General features: G+C 46.1%; 1 protein-coding gene across 1 annotated transcript in view; it reads right to left on the minus strand.

Moving 5' to 3' along the window:
• Window positions 1-20,229, minus strand: part of ANKH (ANKH inorganic pyrophosphate transport regulator) — a 113,324-nt gene that overhangs the window by 12,963 nt on the left and 80,132 nt on the right. Inside the window, exons 4-8 of the mRNA XM_081131954.1 lie at window positions 19,351-19,434; window positions 14,435-14,605; window positions 12,002-12,136; window positions 9,795-9,887; window positions 6,204-6,299 (exon numbers count right to left, since the gene is read on the minus strand). Of these exons, the coding sequence (XP_080988080.1) occupies window positions 6,204-6,299; window positions 9,795-9,887; window positions 12,002-12,136; window positions 14,435-14,605; window positions 19,351-19,434 (579 nt within the window). The remainder of the gene's footprint in view (window positions 1-6,203; window positions 6,300-9,794; window positions 9,888-12,001; window positions 12,137-14,434; window positions 14,606-19,350; window positions 19,435-20,229) is intronic.

The raw sequence follows: 20,229 nt of genomic DNA on the forward strand, positions 1-20,229 counted from the left end.
GGCCGCTGTTCGCTTCCCTCCCCTGCTGGCCCGGGCCCTCGGGCTTAAAATTCTGACGCTTTGGGCCTAAAATATTTTAAATACTAAATATCTTCACCTTAAATTCTGTGTGGCCTCCACCCCTTGATGACATCTATTGTCCTCCTGGCCTCAAGGTCTCTGGCGGGCAAGGTGTGACGGGGACAATTGGCTTTGCTGTCTACAGGCCACTATGTCACCCTCCTTCCTTTCCAGCAGTGGCCAACCTAATCCCCCCTAACAAGGCTTATCTTGGGAAGCTGGGGGCCAAAAGTACACCCTCTTCTCAATCCTTAAAAATAAAAAAGGGCAGGAAGGTGCCATGAGAGCCCAGGGACGTTCATCTGAACCCGTCTCTAGTTCAGAGATGATGGCTCCGGCATGTGCCCCACGGCTCTCTGGAAACTTATTGGTTTTTTTTGTGTGTTGTTTTTTAGTAAGTGCCACCTCCCAGGGAGGAATAGAGACAGGCCCTTGAAAACCTCCTGGGACCTGATGAAAGGTGAGTAGGTTTTCTAGGCACTATTGTTTGCCATGAGTGCTTTTTCTCAACGTCGCATACTGGTTCTTTGAAGCTTGCCCTGGGTTCAGAAGGTCCGAAAAGATCCCCAGAATAATCTCATGGCACAATTCATGGTGTTAAACTCACTGTGCCCAAATGAAGGGCCATCTGACCCAGAGCTGAAAATGCAGTAATAAACTCATTAAGGTAAAAATAAAGAATTTTTCAGCAGCCCGGCTGGGCGTAGCTCAGCAATTGAGCGTCGACCTAGGATCCAGGAGATCAGGGTTCGATTCCTGGTCAGGGCACATGCCCGGGTACGGGCTAGGCAGCCGATCAATGACTCTCTCTCTCTCTCCCTCTCCTTTCCTCTCTCTGAAATCAATTAAGATATATCTGGGGAAAAAAAGAAAGAAAAGAGTTTTTCAGCAAAGGCCATATGTCAATCTGCTAAAAGCAACTTTCCTTTCCAGGTCACTTCTGTAGTTTGTCTGCAGATGTAGGTGACAGCTAAGTGCCAGGAGAGGTCAGCCAGGGACATACTTCTGTGGGACCAGGTGGTTTTTTATTGTTTTCTTTTGTTCCTGGGTCTAATGGCTTCTGGCTTCATTAAACATACAAAATGACCACTTAGCATGCTAATCGGGTGTTGTGTGTCCTTGCCTTGCTCATTTCACACACTGCCTGATGTTCATCCTTCAATTGGGTGTTTCTTGATATGTTTTTGAGATAATTTACAAAAACTATTTTGAAATGTTTGACTTGGGCTTTGCTGAATCCCCATATGCGGAACTGATGTAAATCAATAAGACACAGAGAGCTTCGGGACACCAGGAATGTGCTCCTGTTCAGAGCCCAACGCCCCTTAGGGGGTGTGAGCAGGTGCTGAAATTGGAAACTCAGGCGCCACAAGCACCACAGCCATGTCTGGTCCCCCACGACTTATTGTGATTATTGTCAGAAGGGCCTGGACTACGCATCTGATCCAGCCGAGGTGTGGGTCCTACACACTGTAACGTGCCCCCTGGGTAAGAAGAAAAGTGCTCCCTAGACTGGTTCTGTCTTTAAGCTGAGACTAATAAAAATGATTTTTGTTTTTAAAAGCCATAGAGAGTCACAAAATAAAATTCCTGGACGTCTATGGGCTAATCCCCGCTGAGTTACTTTGCCATTTTCATGGCACAACAGTTTGTGACTGCCAGCTGCCAAATTGTTCCCTGAAAATTGGGGACATGTTTTGGATTTTCAGTGTTAATATTAACAGTGGATTCTGCAAGGGCCTGGTTGAGGTGCATTATAATATTCAAATAATGGAAAGCAGAAAAAAAGCAAATTAACTTAAATTTAGTACAGGTACTTCTAGTGGGTGCTATGATGCCAATTACACCCCTCTCCCCCAAAGCCATTCACAAAGACATAATTCACATGAAGAACATTTCTAAGCAAATCCTCTGCTCAGAGTATTTCATGGAGAATATGGAATAAAGTAACAGAGATGTCTTTTGGAATCACTAAATGGAGAATTTAAAAAGGAAATAAGTCACTCGAATAGTTATGTCTGGTTAATCAATCTATGTCACTGTAAATGGCAAGAAGATCCCAAACATCAGTGTATGAGTTTGCTAGGGCTGCTATAATGAAGTGCCACACAACAGTGGTTAAAACAACTGGTAGTATTGCCTCACAGTTGTGGGGATGTGGGCAGGGCCACGCTCCCTCTGCAGGCACCAGGGAAGGATCTGTGCCAGGCATGTCCTGGCTTCTGGTAGCATAACCCTAATCTTCACATGTCCAAATGCCCCCTTCTATACGAACACCAGTCATATTGAGTGAGGGGACCACCTTACCCACCAGGATCTCACCTTAACCCTATTTCCAAACAAGGCCACATTCCGAGGTACTGCGAATTAGGGCTTCAACAGGAATTTTTGGTGGACACAATTCAACCCATAAAAATAGAGTAGAAGATTCAGGTTTGAGCACAAATTCACACTTTCCCTTTTTACTACCCGCTGACATCAAAAAGCAAAGCTCAGAAAGATCCAGAGTGAAAGCCTATTTTAACCTTTTAAAGAAATGTTTCTATTAAATGTATTGAGATGACATTGGTTAATCAGATCATATAGGTTTCAGGTGTGGATTTCTATGTTACAGGATCTGTATATGGCACTGTGCCCACCACCCTAAGTCAGACCTTGCACCCTCCTGTGGGAAGCACTGTAGTTTGATGGCATACAGGCAGGCTCCCTTAACTCTCTGTCTTAAGTGACAGCAACACACACACACACACCACCACCACCACCACCACCTAACCCTAAACCTAATCCTAATGCCACCCCAACCCCAATCCTAACCCCAACCCCAATCCTAACCGTAACTCCAACCCTAACCCCAACCCTAACCCCAACCCCAACCCTAACCCCAACCCCAACTCTAACCCTAACACTCCTCAGGTTATCTGGGACATCAATCACTAAGTGCTTGCCCCACAGTCCTAAAGGCTGCTGGGAGAAGTGAAGGAAAGATGCTAAGAGGAAAATGTTACTTTTCTAGTCTATACTCCTAAATCCACCTCCCCTTCCAAGTGGGGAGAGGACATTTGTTGCTTTTCTTGAAGCCCCGTGGTTCAAAAGAAGATCCTGGATAAGAAAGAATATGAGGGAAGAGCCCACTTTTGGGGAAGGAAATACCCTAAATTTAAATAGGAATTCTATGCTAGGGGAAAAGCGTGTATTGTAGCATGCTGACACACTAACTGTTGAAAGTGGCAGCCACATGTTTTCACAGGCAAAGGGAGAGGTCGAACCCACGATGTCAGGGCCTAAGAGTGCACCTGTTCTGACGGGAAGATGGATTTTCGTCCAGGACAGTACGCACTTCCCTCTGAGTGTCTGCAGGACCCATGGGGTGAGCTCTTCTCAGAGACACAGGGAACAGAGCCTGACAGTGCAGGAGTCCTAGAAGATGCATGGAAAGCTGTGGGACCTTCAGAAAGCTTGTCTTCAGTATGAAATATTGTCCCCTGGAACAAACATGAAGTGTGCCACTCTGGAGTCTCAGCGACCTCTGCCATGTTCATTTCCTGACACTAAGAAGTTTTAAAATTAAAAAAGAAAAGAGACTCGAGAATAAAGAGCCTCTTAAAACTTTAAAAATAGGATAAACTGAGTATAAATAAGGGGACTGTCGCTCACAAGGATGCCATCGATGCCTTTCTGATCTTTATCTCACAGTTTAGTATTGATGGACTCGCGTGTTTATTAACCTTTTACTGTGTGTGCACCTTCTATGTCAGGCAGGGGGCTGGGTCCTGCAGATAAAAGGTGACTACGTCGCAGACCCTACACTTCAGGAAGCTCGCAGCCTTGGAGGAGAAATAGATGTAAGGAATAAATATGGTAAGTGCCATAAAAATGTATATACACAGTATAGTGACAGCTTAACATTTAATTTGGGGGGAAAAACCTCACATTTTTTAATCACAATTCCTTTAGCCAAGATGTTGGACCAACTGATTGAATCACTATAAGAATAATGTATGTGAGACACTTCATAAGCTGCAAACTGAAATCCTACTGTTTTTAGTGTTGACAAAAGCTCCGTTTCAGGCATGGCAGCAGGTGCCTGGACCGGCGCCTCTGGGCCACACATCTGTTCCTGCTCGCTGAGCGTGAGCATGGTTCAGAGGAGTGGGCCCTGGAGTCGGCCTGCAAGGCTGGCTTCTAACTGGTACACTGGCAAGTCACTCACCCTCTCTGAGCCCTTTCTTTCCCTAAAATATGATGGGTCTTGACTAGTTTACAGCCAAGGTCCTTTCCAACAGAGGATTCTCAGTGTCTATTTTTATGGTGGAAATCTACCCTCGGATACTTCCAGTTACAGATGGTAGCATTAGAATAACTAAATAAATAAAGCCTCTACATGGGAAACCAAAACATTTTTCTAGATCTTAGGTAGTAGTCATGTCAAAATAAACCTGTACTTGTTTTAGAGCTGAAGAAGAGATGGAATATCCTTAAACCATCTGGTCAAGTTCTCCATCAGACTCAACTGTAGGAGTGGGAAGATGATTTGATAGAAGGAAAGGAGACAGGGGAGGTCATGCTCAGTAGCAGAGCCAGCAACAACCCAGAGCTTCCAGTTTCCTATGAGGTCCAAGTCACAGAACCTGGCATCCCAGTCAACTCAATTTTGACTCCCAGTCATTTAACACGGTCTCCAAACGCTGAGGTCTGTTTCCGGAACAGAAAACTTCTCTGTTTTTCCTAAAATACTCTTAAACAGATTCACAGTTGTTCAGAGTTTTTCTAATATGTTACAGAATTATGGAAAAACTTGCAAAGCATAGAGAGAAATAATGCAAACAGGGGAGCTGTGTTGCATGGGGTAACCTGTCCTGACTCAAACAGAAAGTCCTCTGGTCAGGTGGCACTGGAATACATTTCTGACACCCCACCCCCTCCCCCAGTTCCATGGGAGACAGCTGGGAGGGGCTGGGTTGGAGTGACGGGTGGCTGAGAACGCAAGGTCATCGGCTGTCAGAGGTGTTATGCGATGGTCTCTTTGTCCTGTGTTGCCCTTGTTACAACCCATTCAGGTGTTGGATCAATAGATCCGACAAAGACCTGTGGACTTTGAATAAAAGATTCATTAATGGTTTAAAACATATGTAGGGCTTGATTTTAAAGGCCCACTGCCATGATTCATCCAGCTTAATGGTTCTGTGATGATGGTAAGAAGGGCTACAGTTACTGTGTCCCTGTCGCCAGCACAACCGAACACTTCTCACTGCCGTAGGTCCCGTTATCAGTCACCTACGATGAGAACTGCACACAGGCATTCCGGCAAGATGCTCACGCGCTAGATAAACGGGGAATCCCTGCAGGACTCAACAGGCAACGCGACCACCACCACAAGGGAAAGCCGAACAGTACAAAAGACCTGCGTTTCTTTTGCTTCGCTTCTCGTCTCCATCCAAAGGGCACAGTCCACAGTGTAAGTTTGTTTATAAATAGTATGTGTTTGTTCTTGGTTTTTTGCTACTGTTGGTGTCATAAACAACCTTAAATTATGTACCATGTGCGTTGGATTACAGCGTGCGTAAGTATTTTCTCCGTGTTTTTGAACACCATGTTCTACCTCTGGACTGCCGCGGGCCTGAAGAACCATGTGCGGCTGTGTGTTTAAGGCTGTGTGACCCACGCCTGCTCACAGCTGTGTCTGGGAAGAGGGCACAGCCCTTGGGATGCAGTAGGTGCTCCATCAATACGCGTGGAACGGAGACCAAATAAGCAGGATACATCAACATCAACGTAATTAGGAAATTTACCAGGGAAATCAAAATATCACCAATTACGCTTGGAAAAGGGGCACGGATGGTAATACGGTTGACTCTGGATGCTTAAAAACGGGCTGGAAATTATGCAGCAAGACAAGAGTACGATTAAAGGCAAAGTCTGCCTTTCCTCAGCACATAAGAAGTCCCAAGAAACACTGACGACCCTTTGTTCCCGGATTCAATGACTTCCTCAAACAACAATCGTTCATATTTTGGGATGAAATGTTTCAAAGACGTTAATTCATCCAGCATAACGTCACATTATGGAATATACGATGTCTCCCTTTAAAATAACCACTTCTCCTTTTCCAAAAACTAAAACGGGGTGGGGGTCTCTCTCCTTACCGTGAGCGACAGGGCCATGCACACGAACGTGAACCTCTTGATGTGGGCAGCTGTGACCGTGCTGCTCGTGGTCACCAGCTTATTGCTGGGGTTATTCTAGGGGGAAGAAAGAGACAATGGTGACCAGGCTCCAGGCATCTTTGATTGACCACACATGCATCTTAAAGAGCATCTCATTTGTGTTCTATTTGATGTGTCTAAAGTATAGATTTCAGGTGACAGCTTGGAAAATGGCTGTCACTTTGAGTCTCTCCTTCAGACAGCTGTTAGGTTTCTGGATGTGAACAGTAACCAGAGGGAGTTGCAGACCAAACACCAGGCGGTATCTCCTGAATCAGTCCCCGCCCCTTGGTGCTGGGTGCCCACCTAGCTAGCCCCTGGCTTCGGCCCTGTGTGCCCCTTCCTGGCCACTGTGGGCATCTACCTGAATGCCATGCCATGGCCCTGCTCTGTGACCTTTGGCCCTTCCTCCCCACCAAATGGGTTGTAAGCTGGACTGGCCATTCAAGGCCCTGCTTGCCCTGACCCACACTCACTTCCCTGCCGTGATTTTTCAACCTGAATCCCAAAGGGAACCTCCTGCTCTTCCTCTAACACACTACGTGCTTCCAGGTTTCTGTACTTCTGTTACTCCTTCTCTTGTTGGATCTTCTGATCGTCAAACACACCCCTTTATTCAAGGCTCATCATCGTCACAGCCCAAGGATCCTTAAAGCCTCTCTAATCTTTTAGGGGCCTCTGGCCTCTTCCTGTGGTGCAGACCACCGAGGTCAGATCTGGCATCCTGGTCTGTACTCAGGGGCTTGTGTCAAAGCCCCGTGAGGTGTAGGCTCGCTCTCTGAGATAAAGGGCTGTGTATCCCACCCATCTCTTTAGCTCCTGCAACTCAGCACAATCTTTCCTGAGTATAAACAGTGCTCAAAATCCTTTGTTAAAATGAATTTTAAGTAAATAATGCAGATGGCTCAGCTGTTTAATTACACATCCCTGAATCTGAGCCTTGCTGAGGCCTTCCCAGTGCCACTGCTAAGCATGCCCATCACCCAGTCCAAACGAGTGCCTGGAAACCAGCAGAGAAGAATAATTCTTGCCTTGTTAGGGATCCAATTAGTCCCAGAGCAGACTAATGCAAACATACTCCGCATCCAGCCTGATGAAAGACATACATGCAGAGATATTACAGGTTCCACTTGGAAAAGAGCTATTGATGCTTCCTTGACTTCAGAGGCTAAGGCAATCTCTCCAATCCCTTCCCCTTACAGACGCCACCAGCACAGACAGTGGATGAACTGACATTGTCTTATTTCCAGTCTCTAAAGCGTATCTGCTTTTCTGAATGAGAGACTGCTGCCCCGGCAAAGTGCAAATCACAGTGGGTAGGACATCCGTACATATCCACCCACCCCAGGGATCTGTGGGAGTGGTGCCTGGTGGGCTGAGCAAGAAAGTGGCCACCCTGGGAAGAATTAGGCACATGTCGCTGTGGTGACAGTCACGTGCCACGGCTCCTTCAGGGGCACTTTTATTTTTAAAGTAGCTAATATTTCTGCACATGGAGTTAGAATAAATGAGCATGTATCATTAGACTGGTATCTGTGCTTTGTTTTGTTTGCCCAATCTGCTCAGAAACATGCTCTTTGGCAGATGATAACTGAACATTAGAGAGAATGCATGCAAGGAGAAAACTCTCCCAGTTCAATATTGAGCTAGAACCATCAGAAGTTATATGAGAAAATTTAAATCTCTTATTCTGCAACCCACAAAGAGGCTAAGGATTTCAACTGTCAGTGTGGCGAATTCTGGAAGTCCACACAGAGGTGTCTGAGATCGGGTGAATAGATGCATTCCCACGAATGGCTGGGGCTGCTCAGTGGAACGCCTGGAAACAATGGGTGGGGTTTCAAAAAGGGTTCTGAGCAAGTACCTACAGCTTCTGGCTAGAGGTACGCTCGTTAAAGAAATTTTCTCATAGCGCCTAACCATTGTGATCATGAATAAAACAATGTTGTTCTTGGATGCTCCTAGCGAAACTGTATAGTGTATTGTTAAGTTTTATTATTTCAAGGGAGTCGAAAACAATTTCAGATGAGACTTTCAAGGATAGGAGGTTCTAACACTTCAATACCTGCTATTCTCATCAAGCTTTATTATATAATCTTATTTTCCAAGAGCTAGAAATTTAGCAAGACGACTTAGGTCCACTTTGGTTTTCTAGGATTTACTTGTATACACATGTTCCTTGAAATGAAAACAGTGATTTCTAGACTGGGTGAAACCCACTTAAACACAGACTGTCCGCTTTCTCCCGCGAGTGACTCATGCCTCTGAAGTCCACACTCAAAGGCCTGGGAAGCAGAAATCAAATGCTTTTTCTAAGAGATGCCCTGCATCCTGACGTTGCAAAGAATGTTTGCACTAGGTGGAGGGTCCAACCAATGGTCTACTGAGGGAACTCCATGCCTGGTAAAGAGTTCCGGGCAACACCCCCACTGCCCTATCTCTCGTGAGGCTGTGTGGCGGCGGCAATCCAAGGAGTGTTTTGAGGTGAGTTGCTATTCAAGGGTGATTATGGGTGTGGGAATAGAGGCAGGTGATCTGCTGGAGACCCTGGCAAAGAGGCTTCCTCTCCTTGCTTCACAGGGCTCTTGCTGGGATAAGATAAATTGATATTGGTGATCACTTCTTAAGGTATACAAATGTCTAATCACTATGGGGCACACCCAAAAGTATTATAACATTGTATTTTAACTGTAATTTGAAAATAGATTTAAAAAAGAAGATAAAATGACATTGGCAATGGCTCTGTGCCAGTTCTGTAGAAATTCAAGAGTATTAAGAGTATCAGGAACAGTGCTCCTTGCCTACTTTTATTTTAAAGCTTTGCACACTGTCTTTTTAGGGGTCTGTTTTGCTAGACATTTGTTTTAGGGTAAAAAGTTTTAGGTTCAAATAATTAAGCTTAATGAAACAGACATTTATAGGATGGTCTTGACTCAGCCAAAGGCTACATATCCAAAGGGTTAAGTGCCTCCCTGGGCTGTGTCAGCAGCAGCAGGACCACAGAGCTGCTGTCAGCAGAGACCTTCAGCTGCAATGAGTCTGCTGCACCCAGACCAGCATGGACCCCAGCCAGCTGCATGGAAAACTTCTGCGTGCATGTGCCCCACACGCGAAGCCTTCCGCAAGCTTCTGAGCTCAAGCACACACTCCTGTCTGTACCTTCACATCTGCTATGACATCAGTAAGTATTATTTAACTAAAAGAACAATCCATAGAAACAAAATCCAATGTATTAATTTTTTTGAGAGTATATTTTCCCTTTTGCAAACAATTTCTCAATAGGATTAACCTAAACATGAACATCAGTTTGGAGAGGCATTATAGGCTCAGCAGAAAGGTAAGCTTCAAGTTGCCTCTGCTATTTTCTGAGGGAAATATTCCACAATTACCTTTGATATCCCCAACACCGCATTAACCTTCCCAAGGGAGGTAAGATTGGGAAACATCAAAGTGCTCCTCACCAGAGATCCCTGTCTATCAAATACTAATTTATAGAGTGTGTTTCAGATATCACAAGGCATGGGTTCTCACCTTGTCAAAAGCAGGGTAGACAGCACGGATTTCCGTCAACCAACCATATGGCATGTGACCCACGGGGTACGTGGCTGTCAGAATTGCCACTGCCTGTAAGAGGAAGAGCCAGCAGTTACCATCGGCATGCATAGAGAGCATCTCCAGTAGGTGCCATCTGCCACGTGACAAAGCAAGCTGTCTCAGGTGTGACCGTAGCTAACAAGTCACTCTACAATGGGTGACAAGCATCAGCTAGCCACAGGATGGCCTGGTCAGTGGAGGAAGGGGCAGGTGCTCCACTGTGGCCCTGGGAGAGCACCTGAGGCCAGGGGCATGGGTCTTGTTTTAACGAAAATCGAACAAGAAACAGGTCCAAGTCCAGATTGCTGGTTCAAGAAGCCAAAATTTCAACCCAGGTCCAGACTCCAGAATCTTTGCTCTTTCCATAGAGCGAAACCAAACCCTCTAATCCAGCCCAATTCTTGAGTCTCAAATTGTGATTCTGAACCCTCTCTGCTCTCTAGATAGTCTTTGGCAAGGACTATCTATGCCTCCATTCTGTCTTTCAGAGCGACTGATGGTACACATTTGTTGATGGCTTTTTGTACTCTCTCCTCTGAGTCAACTCACTTCCAATCTGTTCAGGCACCATGGCCCAATTTTTAATCTAAGAAGACGAAATAACTTTTTCTTACAGGAAGTCAAACATGTTCTTCCATGAAAGTAGGTTTCTTTCCTTCTGTGAATGACAAGGAAGGAAATGAAGAAAAAGCATCTAACCCTACGTTGTGGCCGACTCCAACTCTCTAGCTAGGGAGCAAAGGAGAGCAGGCTTCACCGATTTTAATTAACATAACAGCCACGCCAGCTGTGGGGAAGGAACAAGGGTCCTGGAATTAGGCGGGCCCGTTTTCAAACCTCCACTTTCTCACCTACCAGCTGTGTGAAGCATGAACCTGCCAGGCCTCCCCCTCTGCTCCCCCAGCGGAACCAGGGCAATAACACCACCCACCCATCGCACAGGGTTGTGGGGAGTCAACGAAATGTGCACAAATGCCGACACGTAAGTAGGTGATCAATAAACGTCCATTCTGTACCCCACATGCAGAGCCTCTATGCCATTGAGGTCACTTGAGAAATGGCTCTAATATACAAGGTTGCCTTGTTTATTTTAAGGGGAAGATGGAGTTCTAGCACACAGGTGATGGGGTCACATACTTTTTACTGGGCAACTTAGACTCCGGTATTTAAGTAAAACAGCGCTGTGTTCCAGAAGCCACCCAAGATGATATGACTCAATACACAAAATCCAGGAACAAACAGGCAAGAGAAGGCGTTCTGCTTGTGATTTATGTGCTCCTCTTTCCAAGCCAACATGAGCTGCTTCCCAGGACATGGAAACTGGCAGGAGACCCCGGGCTGGAGACATGCTGACAGCGCAGGCAGGGAGATGTGTAAACAGGAGGCCCTGAGGAGCAGCCACCAGCCTTCCCGAAGGATCAGCCGTTCCAGAGACAGAATTCCTTCTCAGAGGGCGGCGGCCGAGGAAACAAATGAAGTCATTCTATTTGTTCACACCATACTTGAAAGATGGAAAAGGGGATTTGACTCTTTCTCTGGAGTAGCTGCCAGTTTCCAGGTAAATTTCTTGAGTCGTGAGTGAGCTCCCCGTTTGGAGGAGGGCAGACTGCCAACGAGCACATACAGCCACGAAGGGTTGGGTGGTGTGTGCAGGAGGGCAGAGAAAAAACAGCAGATGGTCCAAATGGAAGCATCGGGCCTGAACCTGGGTATTTCCACTTCTGCAGCCGCCTGGGCTGCTCCACTATCCTCTGCAGCTACAGTGAAGGGGCATCATGCTGACTCCATGGAAAAATGGAGGGGCCCCTGGGCCAGAGTCGGAAAATCTGGATTCTAATACTAGCCCAGCTTCTTGCTAGTTTTGTGTCCTAAACCATGTGGCCTTGCCTCAGTTTCCTCATATGGTCATTGAGGGGCATGAATGAGATGTTTTCTTTTGTACTCATAAAGATATAAAATGAAATGATTCTAAGTCACCAAATGAGATGCTCATGGCTTCCTAGTGTGAATGTGTCACATAATTTATTATCACAGAATTACTTGTGCTCTCAAGACAAACTGGAAACAAATTTGCTCTCCACCTCCCCCGCCCCCATTCTTTACAAGATGACAACGAGTGCCCACATCCCCAGAAATCACCCTACCTCTGTAGCCGCAGAGCTGCCACCAAGGTCCCGGGAAACAAAGAGATTGACGATAGGCCTGCTGATCCTCTGTGTGGCCAAGATAAGAGCCAACGGCCACCAGAAGCTCAGCATCTTTCTTATTGTTGCATCTCCCTGCGTCAAGAAATAGAGGCATGAAATAAGCCAGCCAGAGAAAGACAAGTACCACCTGATTTCACTCATATGTGGAACTGAATGAACAAACTGAACTACCGAGCAAAGTAGAGACAGATTCATAGAGGAGAACAGGCACATGGCTCTGGGGGGCGGCGGGGAGGGGGGCGGATCTTGGGGTGTGTGTGGAGGAATTGAGCAAAAACGGAAAAAAAAGGGAGCGAACTCATGGATATGTATCACACTGTGGTGATTGCAGGGGTGGGGTAGGGGGAGGGGGAAGAGGGCATAGAGGGGATAAATGGCAATGGAAAAAATAAATAAATAAAGGTGAAAACAAAGAACAAATGGAGGTAAAAGTTCACTAAACTCTAGAAGCAGACAGGAAGAACAATTCGGAGTCAAAGCCTTTCCTTTTGGTGTCAATCATGAGTCAATTCACTATACTCAAAAATAATATAAAGAAAAGCATCTGTAGACAAGCCAAGCTGAATTAAAATAAAATGTACAGTGAAAATAAAATGAACTCAGACAAGTTGGCAAGCTACTGTAAAATCAAAACACACATTTAGCCTTGAGGGAGCCAAACCACTATTTTCCACACAGGGCAACTCTAACCCAGGCAGAAACCAATGCCATGGCCTGAGAAACAAGTTGGAAATTAGTTTTTGTTTAAAATCACCAAGCTGACTGCGCTAGAAGCGATGTCAGTAAGAAGTAACTATTTTTTATTATTATTCTTTTTTTGAAATGGAATTTATTGGGGTTACATTGGTCAATAAAAGTATATAGGTTTCAAGTGTCCAAGTCTATAATACATCATCTGTATATTGTATTGTACACTCACCATCCAAAGTCTGTTCTCCCTCTGTCACCATTTATCCCGTTTACCCTCTTCTGCCTGCCCCCACCCCCAAGGGGTAACTCTTAAAAGTAAAAAATTATTATAATTTTAAAAAGTATTTTGGAATCAGCTCACAAACGTGCCTGATTATTTGGGCCGTATACACACTTCCTACAGAGGTCCTTATTCTCAAAGCTCTAATGGAAGTCACGGAAAGGTTCAGAAGCGTAAGTAAAATAAAAGCATGGTAAGGAAAATGTGATTTGTTGAGAATTCTAGAGCAGAGATGTGTGCTACCTCTAGCCTGGCTTTCGCTATTTAACTTCAGTTTATATTCTTCATGACAGTATAAGTTACATCAGGGGACCGTCTCAGCCACTTTGTTCATTTCCCTTTGCTGGTGGCTGCATGTTAAGAGATGAAGTGTGCTCCCATCAAGACCAATTTGATGTGGATGTCCTTGGGACGGAAATAACTAGGTCAGGTTTTATTGGTGGCCTGACCTGGGACTGAGGTAAGTGAGCAATCCAATTAATGTTCTGACACGACAAAAGTAACATGTGGTCAGAGGTGGGGTCAGGGGTGGAGTGTGGTGATTTATTCAGGGCTACATATAATCACGCACATCTGCCTTATAGCCAGATGGAAATAAATCCAAATGATGTCTAATACAATGGAGAGGAAAGATCAGCATACATACAAGCAGACACTGAATACCTATGCTGAAAAGGAAGCTTTGGTCATTTGTGTAAGATTGTACCCTGCTTGTATCTTACTCAAATTTCGAAGCATGGGCTAAGCTCTGCCTCCACCAGGGAGGCATCTCAGCCCAGCTCTGCCTCCATCGGGGAGGTGTCTCGGCCACATCACCAGCTTCCCCCTCTCGGCATCAGTGCCTTATGTGTTCTCACTGCATCTATGTACTGTCTTGGGTTCACGTCTGTTGCTTCTGTACTGGTCTTACCTGCCAAATGGGACGTAAAGCTGCTTAACAGTAGATATCATATTTTAAAATTTTCTTTGTCTCCCTATGGTACCTAAATGCCCCTCACTCCACAGAAGGTACCTGAATGAGCAACTGTGTTTGGCCAACATAGAAAGTAGGAACAAAGCCTGGATATCTGGTGTAAATGAAACATAATCAAGTGTGAGTTCATAGGTACCATGGGGTTAACGTCTTTGTTGACTGTAGACTGACTTACTTTTGACAATACAGAGTAAGAAAACCATCAACGCTGTATGAACTCCTCGGCCTGACTTGCTCCGTGCCCCAGTCTCACAGAGATGAGGAGGCTGGAGAGCGACCCCTGAGATGGCTTCCACCTCCAGGGGCCATGAATTCCCCACCTGCCTGTCCTGTGGACACTCCCCGGCCCCTGACACATCAGCGAGCGTGCGGGGTGACACGATCCCACTCCGTGCACAGGCGGGCTGCCGGGGCCCTGAGGACCTACCCCCAGCTCGGGCCCGCTGCGGTCGGGGATGATGTCGTGGATGTTCCGGTAGTAGCCCAGGCACAGGGTGGCGCAGCGCACCAGGGCGCCCATGTACAAGGAGAGGATCGGGATGAGCAGCGGCTCCCGGCACTCCAGGTGGCTGTGCAGCAGGATGGCCACGAAAACGACCTGCGAAGGGAGGCGAGAACGGGTCAGAGGGGGGAGGACAGCACCAAGCAAGAGGCACGGCCCGACTGCCCGCACCCGGAGGAGGCTGATTTCGGAGCGGAAACCTCCGTGTCGATGAGAAAGAGGAAGAAATTGGGCTGCGGCTCCACGCTGCTCTGGCGGGACTCAGGGCCAGACGCCTGGGAGTCACAGGGCGAGCACACGATCATTGTCACATTCACCACCAGGATTCTTTGAAGGCAACTGCACATCTGGTTAAGGCTACTGCTAAAAAATATCTACAAATGTTGGCTTCCCAGACCCCAAAAGATACATTAGAGCTTTTCCCTCTGAGGCTGGATACTGAAGTGCACATATAATCCACACCTGAGGACCTAAGTTACTTTACACACACACACACACACACACACACACACACACACACACTCAGTGGTGATCAATGACAGTATACAGAAAAGTAGACATTAGCATTTATAAGATGGAATTCACTAAAAGTGCTACAAAAGCACCCATATTAGTTATTATAAAACAAGCTAAGTTTAAAATATTAACTTATAAAAATGGAATTGGTAAAAAATAGGCAAGAGGGATATAAGTAATAATAAAGTCTCTAACACAAATATAATAATATACTTAACCTCCCTGTCCTGCAGAAATCTGCAAAGCAACCCAGCCTCCGTCTAGAGTCCTGGGACTCACACGTTCAGAAGACCACTGAGGTGTACTGAGTGTAAAAGTTGGGTAATGGGCAAGGGGGGGATAGCCCTGAGTTACACCAACCTTAATAGCCAAATATCCACCAAATGACAGGCATGTAAAATACACCACCACTGAGTGATCCTGACCAAAGGAGGCTTATCCCAATCACTGCATTATCAAGAAATCCGTGATGACAGAAAGGTAAAAATGAAGCTGGAGGCTGAGCATGATCCATTGAATGAGCCCACTCATTGCCATAGTGACCACAGAAAAGCAAGGTGGTCCAGAGAAACTCTTCTGAACGAAATAAAAGTGTTATCTATACAGGCAATTTGCTCATAGCACAGACTGGCACTTGTGCCCAGGCTGTAGTTTCAAACCCACTAAATGGATCAGACTCCAGCACAGATGCCCTTAGAGGGGTAGACAGAGGTACTGCATGGCTGAGTAGACACACCAGGCTGCTCGAAGCACACATGATGTGAGCAGACACAGGTTGGGGTGGCACTCAAAGCCACACGCATGCTCATGCTCTTCCAGGATACAGCAGAGTCCAAAGGCAAAAGCAGAGATGCCCATGGCTGTCGCCATGACTGTTGCTTCCCAGTAGAACAACTATCCTGTTGACTAAAAACTGCAGAGACCAACTGGGGAAACCTTGTGAAGAATCCATTGTGTTTGGATCAGAAGATTGAGAGTTTTGTGCTGGGGCCAAGATGCCCACATATTTCACTAATGAATTAGGGGCATTTAAGGCGCCCTAACATGAAAACTCAGACTAGTATGTCTACAGCAAGCATAACATCAGACACATGCAAACCTACAGTGAAAACTGAGATGATCAAATTTAGAAATTTAAAGCTTGCATGAAAAATGAATAGGTGAAGGCCAATCCTTTCTCTGCCAAGTCCAGGAAGGCTTCTGGGGCCATCAGGACGGCCATGCAAGACCAAAAAGGAGGATCTGGACTTGAAGGAATAGGGAGCCACAGGCACAGACATAAGTGTGGAGATGACAAGAAAATGGTCTGAGGAGCACGGTGGGCTAGAGCGGGGTGGAGGGGCAGGAGGCTGCATTCAGCCAGCAGTGCTCCTGAGGTCAAGGTGAAGATTTCGTCAGTCTCTCCCATCTTTTTAATGACTTGGTGCCATGTGGTCCAATACTTATCATAGCCCTCACATCTTTCATGGTAGATTGTATCATTTATCAATTTAAAACAGCCCCTGAGCCTTTGCGTTTCAATCCAGAAATACGATTTTGAATCTGACATAGCCGTCAAAGAATGTTGGATTATTTTCTGAGGGAAACCTACTGTCTCAGTGCTGAGGGTTTTCCCAGTGAGAGCCTGTTATGTGCTGGCCCCATACTAGGTTCTGAGGAGTCAGCGATAAATCACAGTCCCGGGCTCTGTAATCTTGGAGCTGACAGTCTGGTGGAGAAGACAGAAATGTTGATCAAACAATGATGCCAGCGAGCGACCGCTGACACACTGTGACAAGGCCTGAGAGGGAACGAGGATGGTGGCTAGAGAGCCAGGCTGTGGGGTAAGGGAGGGCGCCCCAAGTGGAGTGTGTCTGAGACCTACTGCCTCAGCAGAAGCAGAGGGGGGAGGTGGGGAGTCAAGGGAGGCGGAGAGAATTGAGGCAAACACTACCTTCTGGGCAGAGGGATCCGGGCAAAGACCCCAGTGGGAGGGGGCTGGGCCACACCGAGGTCCAGAAAGGAGGACCTGCAGCTGGAGTGCCGAGAGCAAGGGGACAAGAGGCCAGTGCCCGCTGGAGAGGAAGCGGGGACCATGGGTCTTCAGCCCCATGCAGGCCATGATCAGGACTTTGGCTTTTATCTCATGAACACCAGGAAGCGATTTTAAAGCAGGTTCCAGGCAGGGGGTGAGGTGGCTGGAATTTCACTGAGAACAGATCACCATGGCTGAGGGGGGAAGGATGGAGAAGAGCCAGGGCAGAAAGGAGGAGAGTTAGGACGTGTCTCAGGTAGTGCTGGTGACAGGGGTGATCCCTCGGACCAGGGCGAGCACAGCAGAGATGGGGAGAAGAGGGTACGGAAAAAAAAGTCTAGGGTTAAAACTGAAAAGACTTGGTGATGAGAAGGGATGCTCTAGGGTGGCTCTCAGGTGTGTGACCAGATCCGTGGGATCTAGCTGACTTCAGAGGGCAAGTGCTGCCCAGGCCAGGTAGCCCAGTTGGTTAGAGCGTCGTCCCAATATGCTAAGGTTGCGGGTTTGATCCCTGATCATAGCATATACAAGAATCAACTAATGAATGCATAAATAAGTGGAACAACGAATTGATGTTTCTCTCTCTTTCAAATCAATCACTAAATTAAAAAATTTTTTAAAAAGAAGGCGAGGGTTGATGACAGCAGAAAGGTTAAAGGGCTGGAGATCCCAGGGAAGTCCAACAACCAACCTCAAGAGAATTCTCATTTTGATATTGAGAAAGCGAGGGACGGCCAGGTGATTGTGATATTAAACAAACACAGCAATATTTTTCATAAATCCCTTGGCAATATAATTTTAACATATGGCTATTACAATAATAGTGGCACAGAAAAGCATTGTGTGTTTGAACCAAACCAAGAGGCTTTTTTTGTACTACCGTGTGAAATCAATTAACTTAGTAAAAATTTTTTAAAAAATAGGAGTTACCACTGCAATCCAAAGCATTAGCAACTATTTTCCTTTTATCACTGGTGATTACTTGCTATCTATGCCATAGTAGTATTTCAAAGGACTTTGCCTAGGATCTATTTACTCACTATCAAATTCAGTAATTAACAAATGCTATCAGGTAATAAGAGGAATGAAGCTGAGGGTGGAAGGGTGGGTGGGGGTGGGGGTAAAAGACTTAAGAACAAAAATCAAATTTACTCCCCCAACCATACTGTGTTAGGAACTCAAACTACACAATAACGGTTTAAAATAACGACTTCACCAGAAATAGACAGAAGCCAGATGCCAACTGAATCCAGCTTCCATGGCTCCTACTAACCAGACACATTTATTCTGAACTTGGGAGCCCTCCCAACAGGCCAGGGCCAGGACCAGGTTTACAGCTGAGGAGGAAAACGGCTGCAGGTTCACACGCACGTGGGTATGCACGAGGCACACACAGTGCTGGCGGAAATGAATTTAAATTACTTTCAATTGTGATCCATGGAGCAGATGCAATTAACCGGGAGATTTAACTCTTGGTCTTTAGGGAGGGACTGACAGTTTAACAGGAGGTTATTTTAAAAAGATGGCTCAAGGACCAGCGTGTACACCAGGGGAAAACCAGGAATGTTCACGGGCTGGAAGGGAGGATTGGGAGGGGAGCGTAGAAATCAGTCTCACCTCCTCTACCACGAAGAAATCATTCCCCTAAACCCCCGAGGGAAGGAGCTAAGTCTAATTTATAGATTACAGAAATTAAATCTAATTTTCTGCCGAAATTTTTCATGTGGTATCCTTGGTGGAAGAAGAAAGGACAGAGAACGGAAAACCAGGGCTGGTGCCAGACCCCAGGGAACTGGACTCGGCAGAAAGTGCAATGAGGCTCCTTCTCAAGCAGCATCTGACTGCCTGGTTCTTTTAAATGTGGGGAGATGATGCGAGGATGGCAGCCCTGTGTGGCAGCAACGTGGGCAACAACATTTAAGAAGAATTCCTAAGAGCTCTCTCTAGAACCGAGCAACAGGCCACACACAGCGCCGAGTGTCCATGCAGCCAAGTGCACAGCGACCCTGTGATGACCCCAAAATGCCCACCTGTGGCTTTTTAGTTATTCCACATGCAAGCTCTTTAAAAATAAAGGTTAGAACCTCTGATACTGAATTTAACTTCCTAACACCTTAATTCTAGCAAGATTACACACACTTGTATCACAGGAGGCTCATTTTCTCATTTGTTTCAAAAACATTTACTGAAGCCCACGTTTGATTTGAGTAATGCAGGAACATAGCACAGAGTGAATGAATGGAGTCTGTCCGTGAGTCTGTCACTCATCAGAAAAGGGCTCCAAGAGCTCTGACACCCAGACCATATTTACCTGAGCTATGACATCTGAGATTGAGGCGCATCCCACCAGGAAGCTGTATTTGTGTTTTAAGAGGATGCCAGCATGGGTCCATGCCTGCCAGAAGAAAAAGAATTGGCATGAGGTACACCTTTGGGATTATATTATTTCTGGTCATTGTGATATAATGGACATCCCTGAAATAGACTTTATGCCCTCTAAAACCTCAGTAGTGCAGGTTGGTATATCTTTGGTTGGTAAAATGATTGTAACTGGTGGCTACATCCCTGTTAGATTTTTAAAGAGGAATCAGTGACTGCACAGTATTTATCTTATACCAACTATATGCAGATTAGTGCACCGGTTAGGTTCACAGGCCTGGTGGGAGAGCTGGGTGGACACCAAGAATGGAGAAAGCTGGTCACTCTCTTGGAGCAGTCGGAATCACAGAGCAGCAGCTTCTCCGTAGAAAAAGCATGTCATAATGAGGGCTCTCACTTGGTCCTGAGTTACTACAGTCATTACAAGCTCTCACTCATTGATTAGGGTTCCACTGTTACCTTCTCTTCAAGTTTGGGCAGGACTTGACCTGCCACTTTGTGCCTTTGAGGGAAATTAAGAGGAAAGCCCTTTAAGGGGAGTAGGTGATGAAAAGCCCAGGGGACAGCAGGTTTGGAGAAGGCTTGAAGTTCACGAGAAGATTGCTATAAGGACTATCCTAACTGGAAAGGTCGACCGGCCTGACCAGAAATAGCATTCAGCTGTGCTAAACAGGTCTGTGTCAAGACTTTACATAGCAGCTGCTACATCTACTTCCTTCCTCAGCCTATGGGTCCCAAGGTGCCAAATGTGAAAAGAAATGCAAACTATAGATAACATTTGCAAACAGCAGCTTCTGGGCTATCTTTGTTG

This window comes from Miniopterus schreibersii (genome assembly GCF_964146895.1).
Source record: "Miniopterus schreibersii genome assembly, chromosome: 3".
NCBI lineage: Eukaryota > Metazoa > Chordata > Mammalia > Chiroptera > Miniopteridae > Miniopterus > Miniopterus schreibersii.